Source organism: Lingula anatina, chromosome 1 (assembly GCF_051362555.1).
Source record: "Lingula anatina isolate TDL-2025a chromosome 1, LinAna3.0, whole genome shotgun sequence".
NCBI lineage: Eukaryota > Metazoa > Brachiopoda > Lingulata > Lingulida > Lingulidae > Lingula > Lingula anatina.
The window spans coordinates 31,369,986-31,382,406 of NC_141767.1; the positions used below are offsets into that span (position 1 = coordinate 31,369,986).

The 12,421-nt window shown below is 37.3% G+C and overlaps 1 protein-coding gene across 1 annotated transcript; it reads left to right on the forward strand.

Annotated features, from left to right (window-relative positions):
• The first annotated feature begins 246 nt into the window (after positions 1-246).
• LOC106180868 (zwei Ig domain protein zig-4) lies at positions 247-10,025 on the forward strand. Its single transcript, XM_013565041.3, has 9 exons — positions 247-438; positions 1,410-1,496; positions 4,255-4,300; positions 6,090-6,235; positions 7,914-8,100; positions 8,386-8,442; positions 8,710-8,873; positions 9,061-9,180; positions 9,433-10,025. Exons 2-9 carry the CDS (start codon positions 1,416-1,418, stop codon positions 9,442-9,444), a joined length of 813 nt encoding a protein of 270 aa, XP_013420495.2. The 5' UTR covers positions 247-438; positions 1,410-1,415; the 3' UTR covers positions 9,445-10,025.
• Positions 10,026-12,421: the final 2,396 nt, after the last annotated feature.

Genomic DNA, 12,421 nt, shown 5'->3' on the forward strand with positions numbered 1-12,421 from the left:
GTTGTCGCTATTTTATTTTAGACTTGGTGAAAAATTAAAGTCAATCGTTTGCTGACGTTGTACGTATGTGTGGCATGAAAGAATTATGATCTCCAGATTGATTTGATGGTGATTTCGGTCTGCTTAAACAGGAAGTCATGATCAACCACGTGGAGCTAAACCTCGGGTGTCAATCACCAATAGCCGCTCAGTGATTGGCCTGATCACACGTGTGACGTCTACCGGGAAAATCTATAAATTCAGCTTAGATAGGCATGCACCCTCACGATAAATTTGTGCATTGGAGACGCAACGAAAGGCAAAAGGACCGCTTGAATTAAGTAATTAGGAAAAGTCTTGAAGGTAATATTCTGAACACGAAAGGACAAAGAAACGTTGCGAAGAGAAGGAAGATAGGATATTCCAAAACCATTCAATTTGAAAGGAATCAAAATACAGGTTGGTGATTTTTCTTCTACGGTTTGTTACACACTGTCAAAAAGTAACAGTGACTTAATTCGTTTATGTTCGACAGATACAAATAAATTTCCATTTCATTGTATTCGATAAACTATGTGTATCGAGAGTAAACATATATACAAATAGGAAAACTATTTGCATTTGCTCTTTTAAAAAAATACAACATAGGCCTATAACAGAGTGGAGGAGGAAAGAGGTAATAAGAAGACAAGCAAAGAAAAGATAGGAGGCAAAGAGGGTATCACTATATATTGAAGAATCCATTACCTTCTGGTGAATGGGTTATGAAACTGTTATCGGTAAAGGATTAATAAATAACTGAAGGGCAAAATCTGCCCACTCAGGTGTGAAAATCACCCCGGTGATTCCAATACACAGACATACCTTAACAGATGTTGAAACATATCATACAGATTATCAAAGCAGGCTCTTTTTTCTAAATGTGTTGATATGGCGTGGAGTGCTGTACTAGAAACAAATGTGATTAAATAACGGTACGAGCAAGCGTGCGCGATTGTACTGAATCAACATTCCACATTGCGGTAACGCTGATACAGAGGTGATTGTGCACCGTTTTCCCCTAAGTAATATTCCCATTTGCCTAATCATTTGAATTCAGTTTATTTTTCATAATGTAATGTTGACTATTTTTTTAATCTTTAAGTATTTGACAGGCCAGCCGTCGACCATTTAACCGAACATTTAGGGTAGACAAAATCGTTAGATTCATTGTATTGACCCTAATAGTCAATGTGGCGAGTCTGTTGGCCAATAAAATTAAACTACCGCACCGCAACGTGCCTAAACGACAATCTTATACAATGATTAGATTTAGCTGCCTTTCCTAGTTGCACGAATCGTTGTAAAAGAGAGGTTTACGTTTACAAAATTCAGTTAGTTTGCCACAGACGTAACGATCAATGGATTAAACCGTGTCTGTTTTATTTCAGATTGACATGCAGTTAGAACAAATAACGACAGTATTTTCCTTGGTGCTGCTACTGTGCGCAGGTTTGGCACGAGCCATGTCACTGAAGGTGAGTTCCTCAAGCGGATACATACAGTAAACATTTACGTACAGAAAGCAAACACGTAGGCCCATATTTTCTGGAAGAACTAACTGTGAAGAACAAATTTCAATAATTCACACTCATGATTCCATCGTCTACCCGCTGCTTTTGTAACCGTTTCGTCATTATGTACTACTCCCTAATATACATGGGGATAAAGTGCCAATTCAGAAACTGACAATGGACAAATGCAGAAACACAATAACGCAATTTTCCCTGAATGACAGAGCTGACCCAATCCCTATTGGACTTGTGGAATTCAACTTTCACCTATAAATGAAAGATAATCTCATAAAAAGTCAGTTCAAATTAACGCTTGATCTACCTTAGCGAGTAACTAATGTCGTCACACACTCTTTGGGAATAAACTATGATCGCCTATATCGCTTGGCGGTAGGCCTATCTCAACCTTCAAGTGCATATACGAACAAATATTCTATTCGACAAATACACCATAACTGACCTTTTGGCTATAATCATGGCAAATTGCGCTAGTTCCTCAAAATTTGTTTAAAATTCTCATCTGTGTCATTTTGCCAACATATTGGTTACTAAATGATGGACAGTATTTTTAAAATTTCATACTGGAATAGATCTTTTCAGTGTTTTTATGTCTTACAAAATGCCGCATCCGAGGTCTATTTTATGGTCGAGTGCTGTTTTGGGTCCGTGACTGGTCGGTGCTTAAACCAAATGATAAAAAAACCTTAATATACAGGGGCGGATCCAGAAATATTTCCTGACAGTCTTCCATATTATATTTGGTTATCCATTTTCCATTTTTGACCGTCTTCCGACAGAAAAAATTAGATACCCTTCAATGTAAACTAGAAAATCTGACCGTCTTCCGGAAGACCCAGAAGACGGCCTAAATCCGCCCCTGATATAGGCATTGGCAATGTGGGACCTTTATTACACCTACGTCTGAGGGTCTAGTGGTCTACGTCGCCACTGGTGTCATTGCGTCAGAATTTACAGCGTAAAACCAGTTGTTTAAGTAATAGCGCGAGGACAATGGAAAAGGCCGCGCCTACTTCCGTCGCGAATACAAAGTGAAAAGGCACGCTGATTAGCAGTTATTAGATAAGGGACGAAGTTGGGCAATAGATCGGAAATTATATAAACTGTAACAGTGAAAATATAGTATTTTCGATGCTTTCATAAGTAGGAATGTTCTGTGTGCCTAAAGATAACTTTTTTGTCATTACAGAACAAAAATGTAAAATATTAGTTTCATTATTATTTTAAAGAACATTTAATTGAATACGTGCAAATTTTGGGACATTAACATTGCCCCTGCCTATCGTACCCGCTTTGGTTGATTTACAAATAAAATCACTCAAATCAATCGGGTGGTGTCTAGATGCAATCATTGATCGGTTTACAGCCAGCCATCAAAAGTAAACACTCAATAATGTGCAATAAGCATTGTCTACATGCATCATTTTGTTCAACGGTAAAAGTTGGTGGCCGTTAAGTCGAGATAATTTTTTGCTTGATCAGTAGGAGTTGACATTACGCTTGAAAGGGCAATGACCTGCTCGCAGTGGTATTGATGATTTTTGAATAAAAAAAAAACGCAGAAAATATACGCACCATGCCCACTCAATCGTAATGCATGTATGGGATAATATACGGAAAATGGGGCTAATAGGCATAAATGTTGAGGTGAAGGTGGGAGAAAATAAACAGAACGTAACCACGGAAGTGGGAACTTTTTGCTTTGAAGTTGAGAAACACTGCATCAGTTGAGTCAACAAAGTAACTAAAGCGATAAAACAACCTTTCAGTTTCTGTTCTCCGAGTTTCCATTGGTGTTACACACTGATCGATAGCAGACCCGGTTCTAGGTTAAACATTCATCTCAAAGCGGCAAAAAGTACTGAAACAATTTTATTATTCCGTAAATATTCCAGAGGCTCCTTTCAACTCGTAAAAGATAACAGAGAAGCGGGCAAAAAATTCGGCATTTTTCTTGAAAAAAATTTACCTCCTCGAGTCCCGACATAGTTATAACCTTGCGTGCAAAATACCGAAGTAGTATAACGTCAAAGGATCATGATTTTTCAATTTGTCTGCTTTCTGCAAGCTGTGTGTTCTCGCTCAGATCTCTAAAGCGTGCACCTTACTCCGATAAAATCAAGTTACGTTTCATAATTAGCCGCACGTGCCCGCCTCACGTCCGTACTACTCCTTTTTAAAACCTTTTCACCTATGACAAGTATTTTTTGGCAATATCCTTGTAAATACCGTACACAAACCTAAAAGATAATGTGTTTAGGATGTTGTCTGGGTTTAAATTTAGCAACCGTGGATAATAAAAGCACAGACATTGTTATTACTCAAATGCCAAGCATATTTTTCTGCGGGACTAATTGTCGTATGTACCTCCTTCTTACTCGACCAAATTTGTGTATGTACCAAATAATATTTAATTGTATTTTTTTCTCAAAACATTCAACTCGTGTGTCTCTTGAAACAGGTCTATCATTTGCAGTTTATACGTTGCAAGCTTAACTGTTACTTTGAATGACATCTTCTGGGAAACTAGCTTAGCAAATAGAGAAAATGATTACTGCACATAGATTTTCGAAAATTGTCAAGTTTTTTTGCCATGTTTTGTCATAGAATTAGTTTATATTTTCTTAATAACGCAATACTCTCTTATACGCCAAACCAGTCTCTTTCTTTTGTGTTTTACCTGTATCCAATTCGTATTTTGCAGCGATTCGAAGATCCATACATGAAAAGAAGCAAAGCAGCATTAAAAGGTAATAAAGCATGTCAAATGCATCAGATATGAGAATGTGCCTTAAGAATCGACGCTTCCGAGTAGTTGGCGAGAAAGCGTCGTTAAGTGATAAGAGATATCTACGGTATACGCAGATCACTAAGATTAATCTTGTGTATATGATAGAGATTTAATAGCCGGTAAGATTTGCTTGGAGACTTCACTGCTAACCTAGCTCACTAGACATCCTTTCGGATATATATGCAAGAATATTAGACATGGTATCAACAAAAAAAAGGAAATACATTATTTGAGACTATCTTTAACCTTCATGTATAGCAAGTCTTACGCATTCATATTTGAACCAACGGGGACTGAACTTTCCACAAAGATGCACTCTCATACAAGCAGAGCTTTATTTAGATGTAAAATGAATAATATGCTAAATTATTAATACACCAAAGAACGGTAAAAAATCTCTCCAACAGTGTGGTCAAATCAAATGTCACACGAGTATGACTATATAATGTTACCATTTGATCTTCGTGTAAATCGATGATTTCACAACGGCCGTAGCCGTCTCTGTTTACAATGCAAATATTGGAGTAAGTTGTGAGCTGGTGTCCCTGATCACATAATGTTCAGATCACATAATGCGATTTACAATACTTTGTCTTCGACCTTAAAATAAAAACACGGAAGTTATACATACCAATAAAGACTTCCAGTAGAATTGTGAAAGTAAAGTTAAAAGTTGGCATACTTAATATTGTGTCGTCACCGATAAATTGTTTTAAAGGACTGAAAAACGGCGTTCGAAGTCTTTCCTTTATATGAATCGCACAAAAGATTTCTGTTAACGATGGTAAGGTATTGGGGTAAGAGTTTAGCAATCTCGATAAACTATTCAGCTTTACGCAGTTAAAACAATCACACGAATAACAATGCACTGCTTTTGCCATAGCAGAGCTTTGGAAATAGTAGCAAATAGTAGCAATAAGTCTTTGCAGTAAATCGACAAATGTACTTCAATGCTCTAGGGATTACGATGTATTTTTTCCACAGATGAGAGTTAGCAGTGTTGTTCAAAACTTTCCGGGGAGGTACTTTGTTTGCGTATTTATCAAACCGCCCATACCCATGGGCTAAAATAAGCACCTTCGGTTAAGTATCTTTGCGATTAAACATACGGCGGTATTATACCTTAAACAGAGTACAGATCTAGAAAACATTATTAAAATTAGGTTGGCATTAATCGCCTAGGATCAAGCTATGCAGATTAACAAATTCACTTAACTATCAACAACACAAAGTTGAAAACAACCTTCAACGATAAACTCGATACTGTTAAAACATTTGACATTTTTTTCTAAATGAACGTCTATGTCATGTTTAAATATGTATCGTGACAGGCGTTCTGTTGGAAGGCACACCCGTCTTTGGGATGCAAGACAAATATATTCTGTATAAGAAATTAGTCAACGTCAAGGATACGGCAGTCACGATTTTAAGCTCGATTTGGCAAGTTTGTCATACACGAAGCAAAACTACAACCTAAAGACTACTTAATATAATGAACACTTGTCAATCACGCACTTTGAGGCATTAATCTTTATTAATAAGGCTTTGCATAAGCTCAAGGTTTTCTTAAATATAATTCTCAGTAACTTCTGTTTTTTTTTCCTTTTTATGCATAATTTTATGCCATTCACAAAACACATTTTTAAAAAGATTTTTACTTTGATCAGATATTTTGATAACAGCTTTAGGTCTTCAGGAAAAATAAAGAAATGTAAAATATGAAAAAAGATTTTTATTTGACATTTCAGTCTATAGAGACCTATTTTTTAAAGAAGTCATCCCTCCAGCCAGCGTAGAGGTTGGTCCAGGCAGTAGCACTGTGTTGATGTGTGAGGCCGGCGGCAACCCTCCACCAACGATACACTGGCTGCGCAATGGAGAGCGGATAAAACAGGTAACTATGAAAAGGAGTTAAATGGAGAGTGGTAGAGTTAAGGCATATTATTAATATACGTCAAGGCCCCAATCGAATGTTAGTCTGAAAACAGTGGTTTACTTTGACTGAGATTACATTTTACGCAGTCTGCATTAATGCCCCGTTTACAGTGTTGCGACATTTCCACGTCCTCGGCGATCACGAATTTTTTGCAATTTTCACAAGTCTCGGCTACTCTGCTCTCGTCACGAATTAGCGTTTACACCAAACCTCAAACCCACCTCTATCTGAAACACTTACAAGTGAAACATTCTTAGAAATCATGCGACTAGCTGCTACCGCAATTTAAGCGACTTGGAATATGACTTTATTACGACTTATGAGGACAAAATTAGGTGACTTCAGACTTGTAAGCCATTGCAACGCTATGATTCCTTTTATAGCTAGTCATTTGTCTCAAGAGCCTTTTGAACTGTCCCAGGCACTCGCAACCCTGACTAAAACATTTTGCGAAGCGAGATTCAGATTTTATACATGTACCTATACGTACAAAGGTAACGGTTGCTATTTTTAAGATAGTGCAAACCAACTGTTATCAGTTGTAAGTGTGCAAATTGGTTTTAAATGGATATGAGGTACATATATGAATACCTTCATGACAATTACAATCCTACGTACATTTTGTATCATTCGTTGCATGGCTTAACGCTGATAAGAATAGATCGATATTGATATGATTAATTAGCAAGTGACTAGAAAGCGGATGGTGCTAATAGATATCACATTGTTGCAACATAATCGAATAGCCTACACATTCTTATGATATGTTTGATTGAAACAGTTCTATTTTCGTTATCGCTTAACTCATAAATAAGCGTCCACCTAGTCTCCGTAGGATCGATCACGCAGGCGACAGCTCACTTTGTGTGCTTTCCTCTGTCATTTTATCTTTTACCCATCCTCCTCCTTTCAGGTGCTCTGTTGTTTCAGAACGTTGACGGCAATGGCTCTCTATAGTTCTTTTTCTTGGCATTTCTGATTCACTCATTGGTGTTAACTTCCACCCCTAGGCTGAGGCTGTTTGAGAAAGTTCACATCTCTTCCTCTTAAATCTCTAGTTTGCCAGTACTTGTTAGATGTTCTAGGGCATAAACAGTCCTATAATTCCACATTGAAGGCCTGCAAAACTGCCTGAACAATACTTTGGTGAAACATTCATTTCCCCACGAACAGCAGCCACCCTTAAATGAACTTTTGTTGCACGAAAAATATACCCTGGCAACCGAATGTTCTTACCCGCAGCAGTCAAACACGTGTACCCCTAAATTTGTAAACAAACCGCTGCACCACTGCCCTTCTCTAGCTCCCTAGGTCACACACTGCGATACACCTGACCCGGGTCCTGGAAGAATATATTCAGTAGTTTACACTCTGCAAATTGACACCAAAATTAAACCAAGCAACCCATTAAAAATTGGAAAAATCACTATTTTATCACAGTACATGTAGACGGGACGTTATTATTCACCCATACGTTATCGCTTTTCCCGTGGGTTTTGTAGATTTCGAATTCAGATAACATTGAGCTGTTCTTTAACCACTGAAGCTCTCCTGAAAAACTGCCTTTTTCAGATTCAAATCGAAGTTAGCGTTTATGCCAATTTCTTTTTGAAAATAACCCATGTATTCTTTTCAGGGAATACCACACGACTCTGCTGACGAGACAACGACATACGAGCGCAACAACAGAGGCCCTGTCCAAATCGGAAACACTAAGTCAGAGCTCGTCATCGACTGCGCCTCCCGAGCCTCTGAGGGCACGTATACCTGCGTCGCTGAGACGCCAACTAGAATTATTACCACCGATTCAGAAGTTATTTTCAGTAAGTAAATATAAACGTCTAAATTACTTGGTCGGAAATATAAATCCAAGAAAAGCAGTGTGATTTCTGTACGAATTAGCAGATTCAAAGATGATTGTTTTATGTGACAAAAAACGTGACTGTCATTGGTCATGCAACACTAGCAGATATAGTTATGATTATAATGATAACATAAATAGAAAACAAATCAATAAAAAGTGACACATGAATATTTTTGCAACATATCAGTTTTGTCTCAAGCTTAACCTGGAAGACCCAGTAATCACCTCACCATTTCATTTCTAGATGAAAAAATGCCAAGTAAAATCAGCGGCAAGTGCCTTAGCCGAGCCAAGAAACAAGGTGAATACATTTTATGAACTTCCAATAATGTGTTTGAATTTCGTAGCCGAGAGAAAAAGCATTATTGAGTTTGCTGCTGTAGGTATTTAGAATTAGGAACAAATTCTTCAAATGCAAATTAACAAGCTTGCAACCCTTCATTTAACTTTAAGAAGGAGGCAATTAATTCTTACTCTGAATCATCTTTTTACTTATGCAGTTGTACAGTAGGCCTTAAAACACAATTTCATAATCATTGGCCTTAAATTAAGAGGTGTGATCTTTCAGGCTCACAGGAACCCGCCAGAATCGTTATGTGGACATCCGACCGGGCAGAACTGGCGGGCGCAGACGTCCAGTTATATTGCCGAGCCACTGGGGCCCGCCCACTACATTACACGTGGTTCAAGGAGGACGGGGAAGTTATTGAGGGCAAAAGAGATGAATATGAGGTAAGGAACGCTTTTTACCAGTAAGATCAGGTGGTCGTTTTAGTAAGATATATAGGCTATACTTTTAAGTAGGCCTATATTATATTCTTTATCTTCTCTTCTAAAGACAATTTATCTGAATATAAAATACAATGTTTTCATTTAATAATGATCAGTAATATACATACATGACCTTTCCATGTTGTAGGTGCTACCAAACGGTGATCTGCTCATTAGAAATGTCAATTTTGAAAACCATATGGGCGGATACAAGTGTGAAGCCAAGAACGCATTCGGAAAAGACACGACGTCAGGATTGTTCTATGTAGTAAGGACCTTATTTTAGAAGATATCTTGTTAACAAAATCACAAGTAATAACTATACTGTTGTGTTCTTTTTCGTTGTTAAACAGTCATGAATCTACGATTTCAAGAACATATTTTGGGCCTAGTTCTATTAAAATTGCCCAATGTGATGCCGTTGTAATTGAAGCAATTATACTCATGAAAACCACCAGATGTTTGAATATTACATGGAATTTTTATATTGGAAACTAATGGTTTTTCCTTTTCATTACAGTTTAGACCATAGACGCAGTAGAACGCCGTTGTGAAAATTGTTGCCCCACTTCACTGCTACACCACCACCACCACCAGACGACAGCCGGCTGTCTACGTCATGGTTTCTTCACGCACGCGCACTGACGAAGCTATAGTTGAGTCCAACAAACTGCTTTCAAGGCAGAGATCCGGTAGCATAAAATGGAAATAGTCATGTCAAATTTCGTGATCGAGGGAAGCTTTATATTTTCGTTGTAACACTAACTTTCCATGATATGGAGAGCACAGTTGCTGCTGTTGATATTAGCTTATTTAAAAACATTCGGTTTTATTTTCCAAAAACAGTCCAATCGTGTCTGCTAGGGGCGCTGCGTTGTGGTAAAGTTGATCAAATATTAGACATAATGATTATTTTTGTAACTTGTTATGTAAAGACGGTTTTTAAAGCATCCGTCTGTGAGACATGCTGATATATACCTTTGCATTTATTGATTGTACAGGGCGTCATGTGGTAACATTGCCAGTATACAGGCTACTTATTTATTATTTATTAAAAAAATCATGTCATACATGTTACTTATTTTCATATCTTACATAAAAAGTGCCCAGTTACTAGCGTCTTATTTTGAATTAATGAGCCTCCGTCAATCCATGTTTTACTACTTTGGAGTAACGGTTCTCCTAATAGCTTTAGGAGGCGCAAGAAACTGGGACGTAGAGAGTTATTTATTTTGTATCTCCGTACGTGGTCGCATGTTAGACCAGAAGGTTTACAAAATACGACTAAAAGGGATGAAGCAATTATTACAAAACACTGATCATTCTTCTGCGAGGAACTGTTTCGAGTTAAAAAGCGTGGAATCACGTTAACATCACTTTTAATTCACATAACTTTACGGTCTTAGAGTCCATCTTCTGAAATCAATATCATAAATGTCAATTCGTTTGTCAAAATCAACTCCAGGTGTTTGCCATTCTAACAGGGGAAATAAAACTGATCAGTGAAGCAAATAAGAACTGAGTTCTTGTCTGTAATTTTATTTAATAATTGTTTTTTTATAAAGAGTCGTTATAAAGCATAAACTCTATCATGCAAGTATTTATGTAACATTCCTAAATTGGGGCGTTTAAGATAACAAGATGCCATGACCAAAGATAAATCTGTAAAATTAATCTTTTTCTTTTGTCATCTGTGATTCCGTGCATGAAGCGCTTTTGACTTAGTATCCAACATAAAATGGTCGGATCTTAGTTTTGAATTGATTTTGCTTTGCGGGTATAGATACTTAAAAGTCTATTCCTCCATCTGATGTGCCCAAAACCAAAGGCGATCATATTCAACTAGCATGCTAGCCCATTATTTACTCATCAATTTGGAAGCTAGTGCATGAGACATATCCCTGATGAATTTTCCAGAATTCTGCATACAAGGCAAACCTCCTTACTGACATTACTGACATTAGCTTTATCATCCATCGAATCACGCGAAAAGGAAACGGTCTGGAAACATCCATCAGCGTTTAGAGGACGGTGTCATTTGATGTCAGGGAACTTATTATGTCACTTAACGTGTATTACTCGGTATACCATATCATATTATGCACATTATCCTTGTTAACGGTCCAAAACACCTGTTAGCCATCCCTTTATTGGTTTTAATCCATCATGTTGCGTGAAAGACATCGTGCCATTAAGGACTTGATAGCAATAGCACAGCCATGTGCTATAAGACGCGGTTCATCCAAAATGATGCTAATCACGATTGCGGAATCTTCAAACAAGTTTCCATAAAACCATAAAATTCTAACTCTTTCAGATTGGTGATGAAAAGGCAAACTAAAGACTGGGTAAAACTTTGAGTAATACCAGTTAATTATTTTAAAGAATATAGTAGTTATAAATATAGTTAATTTTTTCAAGATTACTCACATATTTAGAATACAAACGTTGCTTTCCCTTATTTACAAATTATGCATGTTGACTGCTAGTAGAACACGATTTGCTATGTTATATAGGAAGAAAACGACCTGTAAGGCATTTTAACGGGGTCTTCGCGTTGAATGAAAAGTAGTGCACCAAAGATTTGAGAACCAGTTACGGCAGTTGAACGATGCATTTGGTTAATAATCCCTAAACAATTCAATGATGTGTGATGCATTTTTAAACCACTATTCACGCCAAGGATGTAAATATGAAAGGCAACTACTGTCACGAATAATGTTCGGTCTATCAACATGAACCATCCGCGTCACATAGTCCTTCAAGATCTTATTATCAGACTTTGGTAATGGTTTCTATGACAAGGAGACGCAGGCAACACGGAAAATGTCAGCGGCCTTTACTTTTTTCACCCACTACTACTTTCAGCAAGGGGCCTTGTGTAAATGCACGCCCCGATGGGTCCGTCCAGCTCTGAATCGTGTTAATTTGATAAGGTTCGACACCCCCCCCCCCCCAACACACACAGAGGTCATTTCCACAAAGCTGTCCCTTTTCCCTTATAGAAATTACACAGCAATTAGCGTGATTAATAATGTATATTGTTACCCACCAGAACCCTGATTACTTAGTTGTTACTTTTAAAAAATCATACCCATTTTCACCAATGCAAATGCATAAGTATGTGTCTGCGAAAAAAATCAAAACCTATACATTAATAACATCCATCTAAAAGGGACAATAAATACTCTAAATGGACTTACAATCATGTAGAGAACAAAAGGGGAATTTAAGTTTTCTTATACTTATACATATTTTTCATTTCATTCTTAGAAAAAAATACTATGAACACCGTTTTAACGCCTATTTAATTGCACCAAAAAAATACCACGTCGGTTCCAGGATATTTCTTGAAATGCCTTATCTAATGGAACATCAAAATTAAGGGCTCATACCTACTAAAAATGCAAAACCAATCACTGGTACAAATCACATCCTTTTGTTATCCACACCAATATCTTACTTGGTTACAGAATTACATCTTAAACAGATCACTTTCGCACACAAAT